The sequence below is a fragment of the Onychostruthus taczanowskii genome, unplaced genomic scaffold, assembly GCF_017590055.1.
Source record: "Onychostruthus taczanowskii isolate IOZ18803 unplaced genomic scaffold, ASM1759005v1 scaffold16, whole genome shotgun sequence".
In the NCBI taxonomy this organism is placed as follows: Eukaryota; Metazoa; Chordata; class Aves; order Passeriformes; family Passeridae; genus Onychostruthus; species Onychostruthus taczanowskii.
This window is the reverse complement of record NW_024498795.1, coordinates 11,454,466-11,478,295: the sequence shown is the minus strand read 5'-3', so window position 1 is coordinate 11,478,295 and position 23,830 is coordinate 11,454,466. Positions and strand designations below refer to the sequence as shown.

Below are 23,830 nucleotides of genomic sequence, written 5' to 3'. Positions count from 1 at the left end.
AGATGAGGCAGCCAAAGCAGAAAACGGAAAAGTGGTAAAACTCTTGCATTCCTTTTGCTGGAATGTGCACAACCATTTCTCTTCTGCATTTCACTTGTTGTACTGTGGTTCCTGAGGAAAAACAAAGTTAAGTGCCAGCTTGTTTTATTAGGAAAGACAGATAGGTTTATTTCTGTCTTTGAAGGAAGCTTTTAGTAAAATGGGCAAAAAGTCAGGAGTAGTTAAAGCTACTGTGTTCCTCCTCAGAGGAGGAAGAAAAGTTCTAGGCTACACATCATTTTACTGAGCTGGTCATCTGCAGAACTGAGGCAGTGCAGTGAGCTGTGAGGTGTCTCTGCACACATGGGTCGGTGGTGAGGCTGCACATTTCTTCTAGTTAGAAGCTTCAGTTGGGCTCAGGACTACTGATATGAGGTTGGAGCTATCCTGCTATCCCCCAAATGCCTGTTAATATGTCAAACAGATAAAGCTTTCTCTGTGTACTCCATAGTTTTTATACTAGAGTAGTTAGTTTCCAGTTTTCCATGATCTGGCAAACACAAGCGAACTTGATGAGCACTGCCTTTAATTCATGCACAAGTTCAGAGCATGAGTAGCATTTTGACCCAGGGTATAAGCTTTCCAGGGCTTTGTTTATGTCAAATAGTGTGGTGATGGAGTGGGTTGTAAAATCAAGATTAATTTCATGTTTATGTAAATCAAATTTGTTAGTCTCTTAATTCTGGTAATTTCCTATGAAACGCTGTAGTTAACAATGAAAAGAAGTTCCTGCACACTCATTGATCTGATTTTTCTTTTCATTGAAAAACTAATTGCATAGGTGGTTTATCCTTTCTTAAGATGATCAAAACAGCTTCAATAGCCGTGATAAAATTGACAATCCTAACACTGAAGCATGGAAGAATAGCCTGAGTGAGAAACTGAGCTGCATTTGTGAGAGTAGAAGAGAAATTTGCTTTCATTGAGATTAGGACAAAACGAAAAAGGAAAAAAGCCTCTCTTGCTTATTTAGCAATAAATTCTACAGTGTGCTGCAGGCTCATGCCAAATAGTTTTCTTCTCATCATTAGCACAACAACCTATTTTGATTTTTTTTCTTCTTGAATGTTCTCTTCTTACACGTCTGACATCACAGTCTTGATTTTCTTTCAGACCCTAACTGTAAACTAGAAGACAAGGCAGAAGATGGAGATGTGCTAGACTGTAAGAAAAGGCCGGATGAAGGGGAGGAGTTAGAAGAAGAAGCTGTGCACAGCTGTGACAGCTGCCTCCAGGTGTTTGAGTCACTGAGCGATATCACAGAACACAAGATTAATCAATGTCAACTGACAGGTAAACAATACTTATCACTTTGTTTCTTCGTGCACTGCTCTATTTCTGATTCCCATCCTCTGCTTCTGATACCCCTCCTTTTTCAGTTATTTTATTCCTGCACTTAAATGCTTGGTTGAGACCTTTATAAACAGATTTTGGGACAGGATTACACTGTAAATGGAGCATTATAAATTTCCTTAATATCAAAGGATATATGACTGCTGTGTGTGTTTTCTAGATTCATAAAGTACAGCTTTCCATGCTTTGCTTCTCTGTGTATTTTGCTAGGTCACTTGTAAATTCAGAGGGCATTTGCAAGTGGGGCTTAAGTGGCATAATGTCACATAATGAATGAATTTGCACAATGGCCTGTTGCAGAACTGAGCTGGATGTTGTGTTACTCTAATCTGTTAACTACAAACGACTGTACAGTAATCAGTAACTGAAAGTTGAGAAGAATTAAGCAAATTGTTAGAGGGGAAAATAAGACCTCGGCTTCAGTGAAGGGGTGAAACTGAGTGCTGATCAGATACTACTGAATTAAGTAGAGCTGGGTAAATGGACTTGTCTACCACCAGATTCCTCTTTGAAATTATTGTAGAGATCCCCCTTACTGAGAAAACTATGTGAAATCTGCTAAATTTAAATAAAGTAGGTTTTTTTATGGTACACACTGTAGGTCTAAACAGGCTCAGTATCAAGAGAAAGGAACTTATATTTTTAATCAGTGATTTATTTTTAGCCTGTTCAGTGTAAAATGTACTTATTGTGTGGTGGAGTTTTGTTAAAAATCTTTCTTCATTATGACTTTGTAAGTAAGAAAATTCCCTTTCAATTTGGGAATGCTTTTAGGAAGTGTCTGTGTGTGCTCATGTTTGGAGAGCTTCCTGAGTTTTGGTTCCAATAGGTCCATAGGCTAAGCCCTGTCAGAATGAGACATAAAAGTCAGATAGCAGTACCACTCTTGAGTGTGAAAAGATGACGAGCAGAAGAGGAATAAGTGGGCAGGAGCAGAAAAAGGTTGAGGAAGTAATATGGATCTGTCAAATGATTTTAGTCCTCATTTCAAATTATGGAAGATGAAAATCTGCTGCAGCAAGAAGTATTTACTTTTATTAATATACTGCTTTGCCTTTTCTTGCCTGTAAAATGTATTTCTGACTTGAGATACAATCAATTCAATCATTTTCTAATCACTTCTACAAACTTCCAGAATGTATTTTTCTACAGTGCTCATGATTTCTGGCAGTATGGATATTCTCTCTTGACTTTTTTCTCTCCTTTTTTTCATACTTCTTTCTTTTTCTGTGTTGAAAAATTAGTGGCTTAACTTGTAACTTGTCTCTTCCTTTCCTCTCCCAGAAAGTACTCACCCTGACTGAGTCCCCAGGCTCTCCCCTTCACTGTCTCAGATCCCATTTATTCATCTCTGTGGGTTTTTTTACCTTGTTCTGATACAGCTGTCTCTCCTTTCTGGTTAGTTAGTTGCTGCCCTCTTCTACCAAGTGTTTTCTCTGCTTTAAAGCTTCAAGCAGAATGCACTGAACAGTGCTTGCATAGTTGGGTTAAGAAACTGAAGAAAAATAGGTGAGGGGAGCAGTAAATAGGAAGAATCCTGGACCACTGCTCCTGAACACAGCAGTTCTTGCTGAGAGCTGTGTTGCTAAAGGCGAGTGAAAATAAAGATGCTGAGGTGCATGTGTGAAGGTAGGAATACACGATAGCAGAGGATGGGGAAATAAAATGAATCTTGAAGGAAATTGTTTAAGTTCCTAAAAATATCTTTGCCTGTCTTTCAAGGAAACTTGTGATAGTGAATGGGTAGAGACCAGGCTGTTTGAAAGCTAATGAAGTGAACAAAAACTGAAACTACATGCCCTTCTGGAGTACAAAGTTGACAAAAAGCCAACTGTCCTCTGTTTCTAAATATAAATGACCTAAATACACCCTTAGAGTTGAAAAAGGGGCCTGAATGACATGGCTGGAGTTGAGGATTTCTTCTTAAGCAAAAAAAAATACTTAACAGGTTGTTAGTGAGGTAGATTCAATGCAGGGTCCTAGGGTGCATGTGTAACCTCACACTAAGGACACAACATTCAAAACAACCTCATTGGATGAGATTATTTTTAGATAATCTGTGACAAACAGTTGACAGAAAGAAGCCTTTCTTTGCTTAAACACAATATATATTTGACAAAAATAAGGTTTGCTTTTAGCATTTTAGTCAAGCTCCCTGGGCTTTTGTCTTTCTCTTCCGCAAGCAGCCTTGGGTGCCATGCTCAAAGGTTTTTTAAAAGAAAGTGTTATCAAGAAGGGCTGATTGCTCCTCCCTTTCTCATCACAGTCCTCTGCTGCCACAAGGTCTTACATAGTTCTCTGGTTGTCTGCTTTTGCAGGAGTCCCACTGAAATTAGGAGACACTCTAAGGTGACTACTAGTAAGTCTACAAACATGTCTGTCACTAATTTGTTAATAAAAGGGAAGAGGTTTAAAAAATTTACTTTTTTTTCTACTGTATTCTGCTGTTTGGATCAACTATGTCTTCTCTGGAGGAGGGCAGAGTGTATCATCCATCTTGATGAGATTTTTCCACTCTGAGTCTCAGGCAGGGAAGAGTTACCTAAGGTTATGTAAATAAGTTGTGAAGCCCTCCAAACCCTTTTCTTCAGATGGCTGAGCCAGCTGCTGCAGCTTGTCTGGATTTTACTGAGCTTCACTGAGATGCTCTGTGAGATGCATAAGGAGTGGCACTGCAAGAATTTGCAAACTATGCATGTTGGTCCAGTTGTATGGTCTTTTTCCATTCAGTTGTATGGTCTTTTTCCATTCAGTTCTATTGGGTAAAGCAGCAATTATGTTGATGGAGCAAACAGGATCAAAACACAATGGCTTAAGGCAACCCTCTAGTAAAACCTGGAATATGAACCATGACATTTGTGTGTCACAGTGTCTTGACTGCCCCTAGTTCTACCAACCTTGTAACAAGCTTGAGACTCGAGCCTGCCACTTAAGGTTCTCAAATTGATACTCCAGCTTCTGGTTTTTGCATTTGAAAGTATCAGATGTGTTTCTCTGAAGTTTTGACAGTTCAGTGGAAGGAGTAAATTTGCTTTATTGAATCTTCATTCTGTACTCTCAACCAAAGACTGGAATGAGGAGAAGGGAGCTGGTTTATTAAACAGCGCTCCCAATCTCTCAAAGTGTCAGTCACCCCCACCTATTCAGAAGACAGTGGAAGATGAGAGTTACTTACAACTCTGTGAGATTCAGCTCTCAGGATCTTGAATTGCTGTTCTCTTGCAGATTTTTTCAAAGGAGGAGAAAAAAGTCCTCCCCAACTGGTTCCTTTCTGTAATCTGTTGTTTGAATTGAACTCATGTTCTTTTTTCTGGAGGAGGGCATAGCTGCTCTTTTATCCTAATGTGTGCGCTATTGATCTTTTCAATTTGGGTCTGATCCAGTGTCCATTGAAGTCAGTGAAAAGATTCCCATTGACTTCAGTGGGGGATGGAACGGGCCCTTCATGAGCTATTTAGTAGTATTTTTTGCTATCATCTGAAATTCTTGTACTGAAGCTTTCTCTGAAAAGGTGATGATTTATTTATGTTAATTGCTGACAATTCCTGTGATGTTTGTGGAATACAGATAATGGATAAATGGGGGGAAAAGTTCCAAAAAATTCTTTGCGATATTTGTAACCAAGGGTAGATAAGATGCAGAACTATATTCATTTAGTCATTACAAAGGATTGGCAATAAAAATATGGATTAAATAGTGCATCTCTCTGATATTAATGCTTTTCACACTTTATTCTTCCTGCAACATTTAATTTAATAACTCAAGCCACTTGTCATCCTCTATGTTGTGTTTATAAGCAAAGGGTCCAATTAGCATGGCTCTGAGCCTGATGTCTTTCTAGTATATGTCAGCTGGGATCTCACTGGAGGAATTTGAATGCAGGATCAAATATGGTGCACTATTCAGAAACCCTCAACTGCACCTTCTCTCCTCTTCTGCCACCAGGAAAGGACACTTAACCTTTTGCATTGCTGCCATATATGTTGTTGGTAGGACACAATGTGTCATACACTTTCTTTTATTGTCTCCAGCTTGATTATTATATTATATTTTATATATATACATATATAATACAATAATATTATTATTATAATCCCTTTTCCCTGTACATTGCTTTGTGCTATTTATTTTCCCTTTCAGTCCTCAGGCATCCTGCTTTATGAAGTCTCCCTTGTCTATGTGAGACCTGCCTCTCCACTGGCTGTCTCTGTGTGCAGAGGTATCCAGCCCAAGCTTGGTACCCTTCTAGAACTTATAGGTCACTTTGGCATCAGAAATCTCCACCATAACCAGAGTAATACTAGAACAAGGAGCATAAACATGCAGTGAACAATCTAGTTGGCTGAGTTGCTGAATAGCTCAGCAGCAGTGGACATGCTGGCACTCAATCTGCCATGCTCCACCTGAACATGAGTAGACACAGTGCATGTTACAGGACTTCCCTACTTGCCCTGTTGGCCTCACAAGCTATAAAACTTGCCTGAAAGTAGGCTACTGGATCATATGCAGTCATAGCTTCAAGGCTAAGGGTGTTCTGAGGGAAAAGACATGAGGTATTTCTCCACTGGAGATATTTATTTTACCTTCAGGTGGTTATGTAGACTCCGTTTTATGCTTTGGGCTCTAGCTTAGTTCTAGAGCTCTGACTGGTTGAGTAAGTGTGTCAGGTAGAGCCGATAGCTGTTCCTGTTACCACCTAAGCTGGTTCTGATATTGAAAAAGTTACAGGTCATAGCTGTGTGTCTCCTGCCAATGAAGAGATGCAGTCCTGCCCTCTAGCCTTGCTCAGAGATTCTTCCCTCATGCCACCTGAAAAGAATTCCAGAACTGTATTAGGGGCCCATTGTTCTGAGTGCTGGTCTCCATCAGCACTGGAGTATCACAAGGGTGGGAATTCCTAGATAAGTCAGTATTTCTGTTTTTCTAATTATGACCAAAATTAATTTTCATCATCATCCTGAGAAACACCTACTTTCATGTCTACATATGAGAGCTTGTGCTACCTAACAGCTTCACAGACAGCATGCACCGTGAGTGATCAGGGTCTTAGCAAACAGGAGGCAATGGAGATTCCTCTGTAATGGTTCCCTTCCCTTCCCTTCCCTCTTAGTTTCTTTTTGTTTTTCTTTTTCTTTTCTTCCTAGTGCTCAGGAATCTTTCATCTTTCTGACTGAGTTGGTAATGCCAGGACCATCTCCTTCACTAGAACACTTGAAAACTTTCCAGGGGATTTTTGTCCCAAAAGATGTATGCCGTGCACAGTGAGACTACAAGATAAATCTTGTGAACACTTGGTGTTACCATGCTTTGATATCCTAGCTAGAATGGTTCTTCCTGCTAACAAAAGAATCCTGGCCAAATATATTACATTTCTTGTCATTATTTTTTCAATTTCCTCTACATTTGTGGAGAAAAGATACATGGCAAATCTCCTTGGTCATTTCAGCATCACTGAGAAAAATGAGAGCTTGATCAAAGTGTTTCTGAGGACAAGGACCCTAAGAAGTTAAATATGTGATGCACCAAAAGCATATTCATCTGCTTCATTGCAGTTGGTGGCACACTGCCAGGCACTGTTTGCCAAGTACAGTTACTTCACTTGAGAGAGTCACTCTTTTTCTCTAGAGAATTCCTGCACCAAGGACTGCATATGGATTTTACATTAAACAGTTATTGAATAAAAGACAAACAGTGTTTGGACTGGGGACTTGAGCTCAGGCCTCTCTTTCCTTAGAGGGCTTCCCAGTTGCTGTGTTACAGAGACATACTTCTGCTTTTCCATTTGATTTGAACCACAAACTTCTGACTTCTTTTTCACAACATGATGTTCTGTTTGACAGATAGTGGAAAGCAGATGCTCATCTCCAGTTTCTTGTCCCAGCCAACACACATGGTAGTTTGCAGTTTGTAGCCTCACATCCTTTCTTTATTTTTTGGTCCAGGACCTGTATCTGCAACTCCAAATCCTTGATATTTGGAGGGAAAGGGGAATAGGGTGATAATTACAGCCTCTGACTCCACAGATTTAAATTTTGAATTCAAATAGCAGTGTAAAGCCTCTCACTGGATGTGGATGGAAGATTTATATGCAGTACTGAATGGCCAAGGCTATACAGAGTCTGCCATACAGAAGTTCATATGCAAAACTTCATGCTCCTATGGAGGATAGATGAAGGTCTTGATAATGGTGTTCCTAGATTTTTGTATCAAAATTATGTGAAAATTATTCTTAGATATGGAGGGAACTTGTATATGCTGTAGCTGGAAGCTGTGAAAGTAGAGAGCACAGCCTTCTGACTGTTCTTCAAAATCCCCTGTGCTTATCTTGAAGATCCATGATGAACAGCCATCATGGACAAGAAGCCATAAACCTCTTCCCTTTTGCTTGGAAACCATTAATCTCTGCTCTTGAGATTGTTAATCACTCATGAAACCAGTAGATTTTAATCTCCTGGGTGTTTTAAAAGCAGCTTGTAGCACTTCCTGAGTTGTCTGTCAATGACCCCCTGTAATAGAAAGCAGCTGATGGTCTGTATCATGGAACTGTTATTTTTGACTTGGGGGACCCCTGAAGCAAACCTGTTCATGAGTATTAATTGTAAGTGCCAGAACCCTTGTTCTGTTTGGAGGTGGGAGAATAAGTTAGCAGTGTCTTCCAAGAGAGTTTGAGTGCTTCCTGTATATCTTTAATTGATATTTTTTCCTCAATTTTTCTTCCTATTTCTCTCTTATTCTAGCCTGATTTTCTACCACTAAAAAGGCTGATGATTTTCTTAGCACAGACTAGAAAGAGTTTTGGTTGGCTTATCTGCTCCACATGTCCACCAAGGACTGTGCACCATGGGAACCTGAATTCCCAACATAATGCCAAGGTACCAGATCTGATCCCATGTCCCTGCACCAGTGAGGGCACCATTGCCTCACTGAGTACCATGGACAGAGACACTCCCTTGCTGGCCTGAGTCCTGTTCTGTGCCAGAAACTGCTCAACTGGAGACTGTAGTTCTCTCATTGGCAAAGGGATTTGATGTAGGCAGCCCCAATGCAGGGGTTACCAGGTCTAGTTCTTGGTAGAACTGTCTCTCTACTGTCTTTCACATTTAAATAATCTGGGATCTTGTATGGGGCTCTCAAGTCTCGTCTTGCAGCCATCCATGCCTTTCTGAGCAAATGGAGTAGGCAGCCGAGTTGGTCCAAAGTGCCATTAACACCCAAGGCATACATTCTTGTCTGGAACATGAATCCAGGCATTCTGGGACTTGGCCATCACACACTTGAACCAAGATTTCGACTACTTTTGCTCAGAAGTTCCCAAGTAAAACTGTTTCACTGAAGATAAAAGTGAATCTTGAGGACAACAATACACCGGTTTGCAGGCTAAAAGTATGACCATGTATCTGTCACCCAGAGCCTGGTTTAGAACCACAGAATCATTAAGGTTGGAAATGACCTCCAAGATCATCGAGTCCAGCCTTTGAGTGAACACCACCCTGTCAACTAAACAATAGCACTGAGTGCCATGTCCAGTGGTTTCTTGAATGCTTTCAGGGTTGGTGATTCCACCACTTCCCTAACAGCCCATTCCAGTGCTTAACCACCCTTTCAGTGAAAAAGTTCTTCCTGTGGTCCAGCCTGAACTTCCCCTGGCACAGCTTCAGGCCATTTCCTCTGGTCCTATCACTTGTTGCCTGGGAGAAGAGGCCGACCCCCACCTGGCTACGACCTCTTTTCAGGTTATTATAGAGAGCAGTAAGGTCTTCCCTCTGAGAAAAAACAACCTTTTACATAAACAATATACCTTGGTTTAGTGTCTTCTTCCCAAGCCGTGCTTCGCAGTACGACTTACAGTCATAGTCCTAGACTATAGCAGAGGACATATCTATGTGGTGATTTTTTGACATACAGCTATGAAAACATCAGCTGGGAGCACCTGACATTCTGTTGTGGGTGAGTGCAATATCATTAGGTTCTGGGAGGACCCATGATAATGTCATAAATTGTTCCTCTATTAGCTTTGATATTTTGTGTTTTCCAAGCTAGCCCTACGTCACTGCCTGTTTCAAAGCACTGACTTGGCCAGCTCCCTGGCTTTTTCAGAGTTAGTTCAAATGCCTCCCTGGCACTCTGTTGAAAATCAGCCCTGGCTAGATCCAGAACTTTGCTTTATTACAGTGACAGTCTGTTGTTCCATTTATTTATAGCCACTGCTGGGTGTTCTAAAGGTCAAGCCGTTTCCTCACAGCATTTCCAAATGGGCAGTACAGGGTATCGCTCTGCATAACTGTTTGGCTACTGTGACTTTCCCATTGAAAAGTAACCTTGCTCTCTGAGTGTTCAAGTGACATCTCCTGTCTACTTGAGAAGAGGGTCCAGTTTCTGAGATCTGCCAGGTGATGACATGAGGTAATCCACTGACCTTTATCAGGCATTCTGTGCAGGACACAACCATCAGTGCTCATTCCAGTTTTGGGAAAGCAGTACTATAATCACTATTTGATCTATGCAGCTGAAATTCCTAATTCTCGTTGTCCAAGGAAGATGGTTGCCTGCAGGGAAAGGACCAGAGGGGGCAGGGGAATCATCAACACTGGCACATATGTGAAGAAGAAAAAAATAGTCATTACTTACCCTATGATAACGATGTTCCTTCCAATTACTGTTGTAATCAATATGGATCCTGTGGCCAAGCTTGTCTTATTTTTCACAGTCCTCAGCAATACAGACTTTGAATTGTAAAGCTGCTGCTGATTCAGGGTCATAGCTACCCTGACCTTTACCCAGTACAATGGGAATTCATGTGTATGATTCTAATAGACACACTATTAAAAATGAAATAATGATTGTCTTGCCTCTATGTATGTATATACACCTACAGTCCATACTGAATACAGTGTTTCAGAGAATCAACTACCTTGGAGTAAATACCTGTTGTTTATTTTATGCTTCTGTTTTACTGGAATATTTTTAGTAAATTGTCAGTGTATTACAAAATAGGTCTTGTTGCCATGACAAATTAGCCTTTTTAAGTGGTGAATTTCCTGCACCTTCTAAAATAATTTTCTTGAAATACTTGCTGTTTTTATTATTGGTGCTTACTTTAATTACCATTTTGAAATGAACGGAATGGGAGGTACAACAGATTATCATTACTTATATGTTCAGTAGTTAAATTCATAGCTTGAAAACCAAATGTAACAAAATGCCCCACAGCTCTTTAACACTTTGCTTAATACAGTTGCAGAAAAACCTTAATTCATGTTTATACAATCAGTTGTAGAATGTTAAGGCTTCCAGGCAATGTGGTAGTTCACTAACACACCACCCATATAGGCTTTGTTTATCCTTTTAAGCATCATCTGGAGGGTCTGAAAACCCACTTTTTAGGAAATATGAGAGTTGTTGGAACAGAAAGGTCCTTAAAAACATTTCTGTCCCTGCCTGGTCTTGGCATAATATTCTGTTTGACATGGTTGCGAAGTTGTTTCTGCTTCTATACTGTGACTCAGTAAGTTACCAGTTTAAGACAAAGGAAAACACCTTTTAATTTACCCAGGGTGTTCTGAGCTATATGTTGTGCCTTTTGAGAAAGACAGCTTTTCTGTTGTGGAAACCCATTGTAATGATCAGATATGAAATCAGGGTGCTGCACCTATGGAAAACACTGGAACCTGAAGTCCCTTTTACTTAAGCTCCTCTGTCTTTTACAAGACCCCAGCTATACCATTCATTCCAACTGCTTTCCAAAAAGACTGATAGTTAAGTTAAATATTCCTAATTCTATATTACCTAAATAAATTTTAAATTACCTAAACCTAAATATTCCTAATTTTATATCCCTGTACATGTACTAAGAGGTCATAGTCCTTAGCTGAGGTTATCATTGTGGAATGCTGTAGTGTAACTGATATCTATGACCTCTTAATAAGCATCAGGAGCAAGAGATCGGGATCATTCTACAACATGCCCTGGGGGTACTCTCCCTTCAAGAAGCCAAGCTGGAACTGTTCAACTTTTTTCTTTCTTTCAGTTTTTTACCTTCGGGGGAAATTGATCGATTTGGAGATGATTATTCCATAATCTCTGAATTTTTCTCTTCTACACTGCAATGGGAACTCCTTGAAGTTTAAAGGAATGAGTCTCTTGTGTACACTGTGGAATGAACCCAAGGAGTTTATGGGGAGAGGAGTCCTTTTAACACAGTCAGTGTAATTTTAGGCAAGTTTGAAACTAAAATACCAGGAAGATCTATGGACAGAAAAGGGTAAATTTGTTATTAATTTTGTCTGACTAGGTGTGATCACTTGTCTCAATGAATGCTTCATTTGGGATTTACTTCCTAGGGGAAGAAATTGGGGTTTCCTATAAATGTAGACATATGAAAGACATGGTAGAACTGAAGGTTATCATGGAATCTAAGTATAAAAGATCAACTGGCAATCAATTTCTGAAATATTCAAACTTCTCAAGGAGTATTTGTCATGGATTTAATAATGACATGAAAGGCTGGAACTTCATGTGTGAAATTTTTGTTCAAATTTACTCTTGACAGTGTTATCAAAATCATGTCGTTATACATGTACAAGTAAAGCTATTTAATATTTTTGTCTGTAATATTGCTGAAGCATATAAAATGCAGGAAACTATTTTATCTTTATGTAAAAACAATGAAAGTATTCTTTCAGGAGAGGGAATGGACTGGAGTATGTCGAGATGTCTTTTGAAATAGAGCTCTACATAAGAGTGCCATGGATTGGCACTTAGTCGATATGTATAATATATGGGAATTAGGTTTAAATTTCATAAAAATACCTGTCACTGGTTTATTACCTCCCTCACCATGACCATAACTGGTGTCTCTCATTTGTTTTACTGCTGGATCCCAGCAGGAAGTGCAGTCTAATGACTGAAGGAAGGTTGAGTGACTCATGCGGGGGAGGCTGGAGAAGGGTCAAGTTTTTCAAGCACTTTGCAAGGCTTCTACCAGCTGTAAAAGCAAAGCACAGGGAAATGAAACTGGCAGTTGCTAATTCACCTTTCTCTGACAAATGCAGGCTTCAGCATGAGTGCATAACACATCAGTTTTACCATTAACACATTAATTAATGTCATTAATTTTTCATGAGTATGTGTTTGTTTCTTGTTGTTGTTATCTGACTTCAGTGCATGACCAGGAATGATACTTGGATTTTTGCAAAACACTGAGCATGTTCGATTTTTCCTGTAAATTCAGTTTCTAAGCAACACCTCTTTGTCCTGAACTATTTTAGTGTGTCAATAACCACAGGTTTCTGTATGATTCTAATTATTCTTCTAAACTGCCTTTGACATACTTAAAACAGGTTTAATATTTGCTTCTTCTGTTATGTTACAATTAGAATATTTTGTATTATGGGATAATAATTTCTGCACAGGCATCTGTCAAGCCTGACTGGAGAATGTATTTCAATTTTTTTCTGTAGGTTGTTGTCTGTAATCTTTACTTCACTGAAACCAGTGGAAAAGTCGTCATTATGTTCACAGAGGGCAGGATTTCTACTAGAGAGTTCAAATCCTCATTCTTGTTCTCTCAGGATTCTTCTCCCTGCCCCCTTGATCTCTGTCTTTCTATTGCTCTGTCATTTTAAAATAGCCAGTGCTTAACTAACTTATTTTCAAATAGCACTTCCCAAACAAGTGACAGGCTGTGGTATCAACCACAGTTATTTGCAAACAGTTTCCCATGGCAGGTAAGTAGAAAAGCTTCCCCTGTCTGCCATGATACCAGGTGCTCCCTGGTAAAGAAAAGGCTGAGGAAATGGAAGAATGCAGTTTATCTTATTAAAATTAGATTCTGCCTCTTTTGTGACTCTCTCTGCCTGTCACTGTCGTTGATTTTTATCTTGTTTAGTGTACTTGCTACTGAGACTACTTTTCTGTCCTTGTTATCTCTATGCTTTCGATTCTTTTACTGAGGGTTTCTGGAGTTGTGCTTTTATTTCTATTGCCTTTTTCTCTATCAGCAGGTCAGGTATCCCTGCAGTTCTCCCTTTGGCTGAGAAGGGTAGGAATTATTTTCTGTGGTGCTGGAATATCCCACTGCTTCTCCTTCTTGTCTGTTCTCCCTCCTTTTGCACTCCACTCTTCTACAGTTTGTTCCCTTTTCCCTCTACAATATCTAGAGTAGTGCTACTATTCCTATTGAGTACCTCATATTTCAGCAAGAATAGCAGAGTGAAATTCACTCAAAATACTTGGTTTTGTTTTCCAGCCTCTGCTGGACTTGATGATGCTTTTTATAGGAACCAAGAATATAGCTGCAATCCCAGGTCTACAGCCCATGTTGTTACTTGCATAGTTATCCAATCCAACAGGTTCTTACTTGATTTGATCACTTTTTAAGCATTTTTGTAAATGCTCCAGCTTTTGTATAATGTTTCTTTAGGAATACACAATTGTGGATACCACTGAATGTATCAGAAGTTCCCAAGTGGTAGGAACAATTGCCCCTCACAGAACGATACAAAAGAGTGTTTGGAATTCCACAGAGCATATGTTTTTTTTTGTCAGTGCAGGCTTAGCTGGCCCTGGCATACTGTTGAGGATGAGTTTGTGGATACAGACTTGGCTTCATGAGAGGCATAGAGCCTTTTCCATTGCATTTCATTTACTGGAGTATGCCTGAAGTGCTTAAAAATTACTCTATGGGCATGGAACGAGGCCCAGTACAAATTAAAGACTGAATTCTAGCTCTTACAAAATTCATCATCTTGGATAGGAAATCAAAGAACATCTCTGTATGCTGACTCCCACAGATTTTTTTTTCATATAGTGGTTTTGAAACTGCACCTCAGTCAGTAGATCCATGAGGGTGGTGAACAAGGCTATGATGAATAAATACATGCTCGCTGTATCAGAGTTGTTCTTTCCATGGAGTGAAACCTTTTGTTTTATATACCTCTAAGAATGGCACAAGACCTTTCATTCTTTCATTCAATTTTCTTGCAACTCTTTACCTACAAGTGAAATGTAGCCAGCTTTGCAGAAGACAGCAGTTAAGACCAATGAGACATGGCAGGGGGAGACAGCAACCTGTTCAAGAGTAATGTGGCAAGCCTCCTGTCCTTGTGAAAAATACCACAAGGTCTCAGTATCCACAAAAAGCACCACAGGTTTTGAGAGGAGAGTGGGTGGATTGTTTCACACACGCTCTGTTAAAACTTGGCTGATGCTTTGCTTTCCAGTTAAGCAGTACTCATGGAAGTCCCGTGTGGCTCTTTGTCACCCCTTTGTTTCAGAGGTAACTGGCTGGCAGCACAAGCTCTTTTACCATGCACAGGGGGAGGCTGGCCCTGCTAACCCAGCCATAGCTGGGGAAACCATTTTGCTTCCAAGAGCTGTTGGTCCCAGGCATTTTGAGTCAAGGGGGAAGTGGCTCAGAGTAGTGTTCAACCCTAAAGTCGTATTCTGGCCCTCTCCTGTCTCCTTATATCTGCTCTCTGGGAGCTCTAGCACAATATTTTGACTTGTGAGCCCAGAGGGTTGACTGTGTGGCAGACGCTTAAGGTAATTATGGGCTTACTTATACATTTTGCTGTCAAATTACGTAATTTTTGATAGAGGGCATAATGTATGCTTTCTAATACACACTTATGGAAGCTTGGGGTTCTGCCTCTTATTACATAGCTTAAAAGTCAAACCATGTGTTTTAACAGACCCCAGTACAATTGCCATAAGATGCATGCAGCATTCCATCCTTGCTTTCCATAGCATCCTTGGATGTATAAATACAGCATACTCTGTGCAAGAAAAGTCTGGATCTGAAGCCTTTAACTGTGATATGTGGAATGTATTTACCAAACTATGGAAACTATTAGGTGTACAGGAAGTGTTGTGTATGTAAGTAGTCAATATGCTCTTAGTGAATTGAGACATGGAATAATCATTCTTCCATCAACCAAGTGCAGTAAATGTGGTTTGCAACCCAAATGTTATTTGCATAGTTTATAGGCTTGCCACTATTTTCTTAATGAAGTATATAGTTTTAGAAGAACTTTATGCCAACTTCTGAGGAAGGGGAATGGGAAAAGTAGAGAACAACATCTTTTAAAAACAAATAAAAAACAAAATTTAATTATTTTGTTATTGACTTAAAGTAAATTTTCATTATGGTTACATGTGGTGATACTGGAACTGAAGAAATTTTACTTTGAATGTAAAAATGGTTGTTAACATTTCCTCTGCTTCCATGGAAGTGTCCGATCTTTGGATGGAACAGAATTTTTCAGCAAGCATCTTTTTCTTAAGATATTACAACTTCTGTCCGGCTCTAAGTTGTTCATTGTACTATCCTCTTTCTTCTTCATTCTTATACATTGCTTAAAATGCTAGATAAGAGACTCTTCTTTCTTACTGCTTCTCAACGAGCAGTTAAATCACATCGAAAGAAGAGTAATTGCACGTTAATTAGATTGCATATTAGCTTTAGGGACACGGCTCCAATACAGAGCTCTTTAGTTGTCTTTTGTATTTGCCTGTAAAGGTGTTTTTTGTTAAAATTCCAGCATAACTACATTGTATGTTTCAACTGAAAACATACTTTGCAATTAACATTTTTTGGTAGCATTTCGTCTGTAAGAAACATGGACAGTCTTTTTTATCTCCCCTCAAGAAGCTGTCCATCTCCAAAATGTATCTATATTTGTACATGGATAGTTAGCCTACACTGGTGAAATGCTTCAAAAATAGCATGTGTAATGTTATATTATTGTGTAAGTAAAGACTGCAGCACTCCCATTTTTCAGACCTCATGGGCACAATCAGGTGTACCATATTTTAAGAAACAGTAAGTCTGCCTGAGCAAAATGCCTGCAGGATCCTATACTTTCCCCCTCTATTTCTGTTTCTTTGCCTTTTATTTTATTTTACTTTTTTAACAGACCTGCCTCAGATTTATGTAGTTCATTTGAAGTTCATGCAGTGAGTGTATTAATCATTCAAAGACCAATAGCTAAATAAAGTTATTTTGCATTAAAATTTGCAACTCCAAAACTGATCTCATGAGTCGTCTTCTGTTCTTTGGCATGACCCTGCTGTACCCAGTCTGCACTATTTTCTGTGAGCTGGAGCAGAAGGGAGGAAAGAACAAAACTCCTGTTCCTAATCTAAGGCATACTTGGTGAATTGTTTCCTCCTTGATACTTAAAATTAGACCCATTCACTAAGCTTACTTTCACAAAGTTACCATAAGTACCACTGTTTTCTCTAAGCTGAGGAAGCATAAAGTAATTATTCCCAGACTGAAAACTAGTAAACTTCAGACTAGAATTTACCTTTACAGGTAAAGGTAAGTAATTTCACAGAATATTAACCTTCTTCACATTATTGCCTCATTATTCAAAGCTGTGTCTTTCTAATTTCTTGTCTTCACCCCCAAGTTCTCATTAATTTTTAAAATTTCTTACCTTTCTTCCATTTTGTATTGTATTTGCTTAGAATACAGAAGATACTTGTGCTGATAGAAAGGGAATTATGTGTGTTTGCTATGCCAAGTTTTTTAAAAAAATACTTATGAGTAGTAGAAATCCATTCATCAAACACTATTGTTTCTCATTTTAAGGATTTTTGTGCTATGATTATTTGTCTGTCCTTTCAGTAGATTCATAAATGAAAGAACCAAAATGGTTATTCAACACAGATTTGAGGAAGAAAGTGAGGAAATGTTTCTATTTAGTTGTTGACAAGAAAATTAATCAAAGCCATTGCTCTCTCATGAAGAAAATAGGTTTAAAGTCCACACATTTCTTCCATTGTTAAGCTGTGAGTAGATTTCAAGCTATTTAAAATTGCTGATCCTGAAAAGCCAGACTTCATGAAAGAGGTTCAGAGAATGCATCTAGAGGGGATCTAGAGGGGACCAGGTGAGGATAGATGAGTTAGACAAATTCCTGTTATTTTTCATAAGTAATTACTTACTTATTCTTACTTATGTCGGAATCCTCTGCTTTGTGTAGATAACTAGTAACTTAATGTTTTCATACAGAGAAAGGCATACAACTATACAGATGTATATTTTTTTTTATAACTTTGAACTTCCATTTTGCAGTGATTGGTGAAGAAATACTGAGCGTATCTCTCTTAAATGCTGCCTGTTTGGGATTTAGCTCCTGATGTGACAGTACTTTTTTGCCTTAAGCCTTTGGTGTATTTATCCTCACAGTGTCTCAGAAAGATTATGAGGATGACCGTAATTACTTAAGCTGAGATACACATGAGGTTGTGATCCTGAAACACTCTGTTTCCCTAAAAGACACCCTTCTTCCACACTTAGTGGTCTCTTCTCTTGTCTGGGGCCCAAAGCTACCAGTTTTCTCTAGAGCTGAGTAAGCAAAAAGAAATTATTTGTAGATGAAAAGCAGTTCAGACAAGAATTTAATTCACAGGCACAATTAAGTAATTTCACTGACTAATAACATTCTCCACATTGCTTTGTTCTTTTGACCATCCCACAATCTAATGTTTTTCACCACTTCTTTAAGGCCACCAGTGAAGAAAACTTCTGCATATGAAGTGAAATGGTATACCAGGAGATTATTATTCCGGAATGCTCCATTCCAAATTTAGGACATTAAGATGCACAGACTATTTAAAATAAAAAGTAACACACAAGAAGGATATAATGAGAAGTCTGCTTTGCCTGTTCAGTTAGTTTCTAAATAGCATCATGCAGTTAAGTGCAGGAAAGTGCTGCTGGAAATCCTCTGTTAGAGCTGTGAGGAAGGGAGGACGTGAAGGAGAGGTTCTTTATTCAGTGGTATTGCATTTCTCACTGTTGCTTGCCCTTTCCCCCCTTGGCTTAAGGGGAAAACCAGAAATATATGGCACTCCAGGATGAAATTACTGGTACAATGCAGGCCATGTTTAATTAGACTTGTAAGTCAGGCTTTCCCTTATACGAGTTATGCCAATTAATATTGTTACAGAGAAGCAAGTCATGGTGCATGCATATACAACCAATCATTCCCACAAGAGATTTCCACACAGCTATAAAATTGAAACTGTAAAACATGGTTTCCATGTTGTCCTTTTCCCATAACAGTTTACACCATTTTATTTGGGATAAAAATTGAATCCTTGTGACTCTGAATTTAAATTTTGTTGAACTTGACTGAGATCTGGAGGTACAAAATTTGGACCAAAATTACTTTGCTACTTGCTTAGACATTGATTTAAACTACTGGGTCCTACCCATCAAAGCTTGTATTTTAGAAAATATTTTCTGTGAATCTTCATGAAAAATATAGCAAGCTCTTATACAAATGCCTGTTGTTTGTAGAATTGTATTCAGAAGTGTGTGTCTTACCTGAGTTCTCTAATGCCTATCTCTGCAACTCTAAAGTAAAGAATGAGGCTTTAAAAATTAGAGGGCAACATCTGTTAAGTCTGGCTGTTTGCATATATATATACACTAAATAAATTTGTTCAAATTATTTGAAAATAGGTATGTATAAAAGGATAACCAACATTTAGTTTACTGATCATTGAGACCAGATTATGACTTGCAAATGGCTCTCCAGTCTTAAGTAATTTTGCAGGTGTGTAAAAAGTCTTTTCTGAAAGGATGGCAAATAGGGTTAAGTAAGACAAAGTGGATAACACGATTGCTAAAATCTTTAATTGCTGAATAAATATCTTAATAGCTGAAAGGATGCAGAGGTGCCTGAGATCCATGTCTTTTTGCACTGAAAGCTAACAAGACAGTCCTCTGCTCTTTCACCCTCATTACCACTTCAGTTTAATTTACAAAACTTACAAGATTTAGGTACTGGCATGAATAAATGTGACCAGACAAAACAATAAACAGGAACATGTCTCTGATGTTTTCAGTAAGTGATGCTAAAGACAGAACTAGCGTCCAAAACTAGGGAGCAGAACTTTGGATTTCAATGTAGTCACTTCAACATACACAAAGATTAACCTTTTCTCTAGAAGTAGCACTTAGGTATTACTGTGGCAGCTTTCTTCAGCCTTTTATTTGCTGTTACTTATTGCTGTTTGCTAGGGAAAGTGAAGAAGGAAATACCTGAGGAAAGGGCCCTCTGCCTAGTGCAATAATCAGATTGATTTGGGAACCAAAGATTTATCTGTTCAAAAACTTATTTCATGGTATGCATGTTTAGTGAAGTATAGGAAGGCTGAGCACAAGCAAATAATGGATGTTCTGGCCCCTGTAGTGCTGAAGTTACCCAGAATTTTGCATTGTGGTCTGGGTATCAAAAGGGAAGAGGGTGATTAAGGAGAAAAGCTTATTGCTTAGACTGGAGTAACGGGATTACTGTGCAAAGACTCTTGCAGCAGTGAGCAGTAACTGTGTTACAGCTGTATTGGATGGTATAATGCCATGCACACAGTTTAGCTCTATAAGAAAGACAGTTGTATTCACTTTCAAGTAAACAACAACTCTTTCTCAGGATGCCACTTCAGTTCCGGGGCTGGCAGGATCCCAGCTTGGGTAGCTGGGTATTTCATGTTTGCTTTAATGCACAGCGTGCAAGTGCAAAGTCAGTATTTGATTTGCAAAGGACAGAAATGTACTGGTTTCTGCTTAATTTCCTTGTTGATGTTGTATGTTGTCTCCATGACGTGACAGTCCTTTCATAGGGTCAATTCTCTGAAATACAATTTTTTGTAGAAAACAGTAGTTTCACACCTCTGTCCTCTGAACTTGGCAGATGCCTGAATCCAAGTGACACAGGCTTTATCATGGAAGGCAGAGGTGCAGTTCATTTCCAATGCATTGCTCATCTGTAGAACATGTCTGTTCACTATTGGCCTGCTGCAAGTTACCAGAGTGTACAAGCACCTTTCTGTACAGGGGAACAGGTTTCTATCTGTCAGCAGTACCTCTGTGTGTCACACCCTCATTACAATGTGTTTCATTTTATATTCCATTTTCCTTGTTAATTTGATCCTGTCAGTAGTTAAAACCAGATAATTTGATCCAGAAATGATGTGAATCATCTATGGAGAATTGAAGCGTACAGAAATTTAACATGAGAGAGAGACGTGTCTTGCACCTGTTTTTTTTTTTGCACTAGTATACAGTGACCCTAGAGAAGTTAAACAAGGAATTTTCTTCTGAAAGAGAAGGCAGAAATTCTGCATGATATTAAGGAGAAAAGAGCCTCAGGGAGGATCTTTCAATCACTGTGAGCTGACAAAAGGCTCCAGAGTTGCACAGTCCACTTTTAGTGTCATGTTGAAGAATGGAGACACAGTTCAAGGGTGTGCTATTAGTATCACCAACCCAAACTTCAAGTGTTCATGTGATGGAAAGGACCCTGCTGTAGACAGCTAGTTCATCTGCTGAGTGCTAGTAACATGAGAATACTACCAGGTCATTTCTTGAGCTCTTGTTAAAGTTACAGTTCAAAAAATTCCTTAAGAAATTTGAGTCATTGGTTTATTTATCATTCTTTTTAAGCTAAAGCATGGTATTTTTTAAATATAGAAAATGAAAACAAAAGAGAACAGCCAAGAGAAGCACAGGCACTGCTGTCATCTTTATTATTACCCTGTGCCTCACTCAGGTGGTGCTCACAGTTACCTGGACTACTATCAGACTCATGCCTCGAGGACATCTACAGTGCTCATGAGACAGGGCTTTATAGAGCAGACTCATACAGCACTCTGCTTCAGAAATGAAGTGATTGCCAGCCAGGAGAAATGAAAAGGGAGCATTACATTAATTCCCACTGCAAATGTGATCTGGACCAACATGCTGTAACCTGCACTGACAAGAAAATTATCCTTGCAACTGTATTTTAAGGGGGAAAAGCATTTTTGGATAAGATGTAAGGCAGTTTCCCTTTGGAGGTGTGGGGGATGGCCATATTACAAGGGACAGGGTGAAGCTCTGGAGTGGGAAACCATAGAATGGTTCTAGTTAACAACTTTTTGAGGCATCCATGTGTCATTCATCAAACTTGCCTTTTGTCTGACTGAAAGCAGAACAAACAAAGGAGATGGGCTCCTACATCGTTCTTCTCAGTGAAGTAGATAATCTTGGTTCACTGAGCAGAATATAAAAACAAGTCATTCTTGATGGTATATGCTATAATGAATGCTTGATTTTGAATGTCTGAGGAGAGCACGCCCTCCCCTCAAAGTCACAGTCTGAGTATGACACCCGCAGCTTCCATGACCGAAGAGGCTGAGAAAAATGTTTTAAGGGAGGAAGCCTTGATGGCAGATCAAGGTAGGCATTTATAAACTGTCATGACAAAAAGCCCTGTGTGAGAACAAATAAATACATGAGCTTGGTTTTTTCAATTTATAAAACTCTGTTTACCACGGTTCATAAAAATGGGAGCAGTAATTAGGATCAGTATGCAAATGCTACTTAAGCTCTCTGCAATTATTCCCTACCTCAACTATAGCTTTCTTCCCCATTTTCTTTTCTCCTTCAGTACACAGCAGCCAAAACACAACCCACACCAAATTGGCCCTGCAGCATCAAATCCGGCAGATTTAAACTGTACTAAAATAAGGCAAACTGAATTCATGAAGTTGGAGATTTTATGCAGGGCACCTGCCACCTTTTCAGGAGATAACCAGAGGAGTGCCCTTTGAGTAAAGCACCTCAGGAGACCTGTCCTCTGTCATGTATAGGTTCCACATTAAGTCAGATTAGTGGATGAGAACAGTATTGTAAAGGATGGGTGAAAGGAGTCTGAGGGTCAAAGTGGATGACAAAACAGAGCAATAATGTTCTTATATAAAACCACATGCAGTAATGGCATTTCTGCATCTTTCATCAGGCAAATTTTTTAAGTGCTCTAAAGATGAAATTCTGTAGGAGAATATAATGTTAATCTATACTTCACTCCATGAATCCAACCATGAGAGCCTCTGACATCAGTCAAAAAGGTTGTTTGGTCATTGGTTTTATCTGGATGGCCCAAAACACAGAAACCTCAGAGGAACATAGCACACCATTACAGAATTCTGACATGTTTGCCCCTCTTGAAAGGGTCTGTGTTTGGTCTTTTTGTGCCTCTGGTAACTAACCATGACTCACTGCCAGTACACTGGTCTGGGTGTTGGATGGTTCATCTTCATCTAAGTCTTGGTTCTGGCAAGACACACATAAATCATTCAGTGCCATCAACAGAAAACAGAAGAATGTGAGTCTGCCAACCATTTCTTCATCCACACAGTCACCAGGAAGGGTAATGTCAGGAAACTGTGTGGCACCCCACAAGAAAGTGCTTTTGGGTGTACAAGCAGTAGTCATCTTGGGGGAAAACAATACATGGAGTCACTGCATGACTCCATACATTATTTCCTCTGTGCCCATGGGACCACAGATGAGTCAGCAACAGTTCATGCTTTGTAGTAACAAAAGTAGCTGACAATTGTAACAAAATCAGTATGGATGCTTGGTTCTCATCCAGGGCCAGCGGGAGGTTCTCAACCAACAAAGCCAATGCAGTCTAGTCTATCAGGACATCTGTTGCTTATGAGGGGAGTATTGTAAACAAAGAACAGCCCTTTCTTCTTGTTTTATCTGCTCATTAACAATGTGATGCCTTGTGAACCATAAACATACAGCTTGTGTTAGTTACTGACTTTGGTGCTGATTATAGTGCTGTCAGATAGGAAGTCGCCTCTTTTCAGATATTTGCAGCAGTGCTGCAGGTCTGAAGTGGAGCTGCATCACTGAGGTGACCAACTATCTCAGGGTGTGATATCACCAATGGCTAGTTTTCAGACTCCATAGAAAATTCTCTCTGAAAGCTGTAAAGCCCATACTGAAAGACAAAGTGGTACGACTGTGCTCTGCCAGAGGGAGAGCACATGAGAGGCTGGAGCTGTCACCAAAACGTCCTTGCAGGAGCAGGATATTTTTTAAATGAAAATTGCTGAGAGATCATGAGAAACAGATGATGCCATAATGCAGAGGAAAAAGTCCCTCCCACCTGGTGAAAGAGCCTTGTTCCTGAACTCCTTACTATGTGATTGATTTCACCCTCAGGGTGTGGGGGAAAACTACCACCAGACATCCAGAGCCAGAGGAGAACTTCTCTCCCACAGTTATGCAAATAGTGGCAAATCTTTGCAAGATGACATAAAAACCTCGTAAGTTGTGCATCAAAGAGAAGGATTAAATCCTGTGTGGTTCTGCCAGGTGTCCAGTTAAGTCCTTGAGTCATGGAAAAGAATTGGGCAAAAGAATCATGGAAAGCTGGGATGTTTTTGAAGTGTTATAATGTTCACAAAAAAGAAAAAGTTACTTCTGAAACCCTATCTCAACTCTTATGCCCAGGCAGGAGAGATCACACATTTTTCACAATCCTTTTTCTCCTCCAGTTGGATTCAGCTAGAGGAGCAAAATAAGCGTAGTCTTGGGGGGGGGGGGGGGGGTTTTTTTTGGGGGGTTTTTTGGGGAGGGAGGGGAAAA

At 39.4% G+C, this 23,830-nt stretch overlaps 1 protein-coding gene across 11 annotated transcripts in view; it reads left to right on the top strand.

Annotated features, from left to right (window-relative positions):
- Positions 1-23,830, top strand: part of ZNF521 (zinc finger protein 521) — a 232,958-nt gene that overhangs the window by 23,112 nt on the left and 186,016 nt on the right. For all 11 annotated transcript variants that reach the window (XR_005952251.1, XM_041399328.1, XM_041399332.1 and 8 more), the window contains one exon: positions 1,153-1,332. Coding sequence is in view for 9 of the 11 variants with exons in the window: in XM_041399328.1 (XP_041255262.1) it covers positions 1,153-1,332 (180 nt within the window). In the remaining 2 variants the exon portion in view is untranslated. The remainder of the gene's footprint in view (positions 1-1,152; positions 1,333-23,830) is intronic.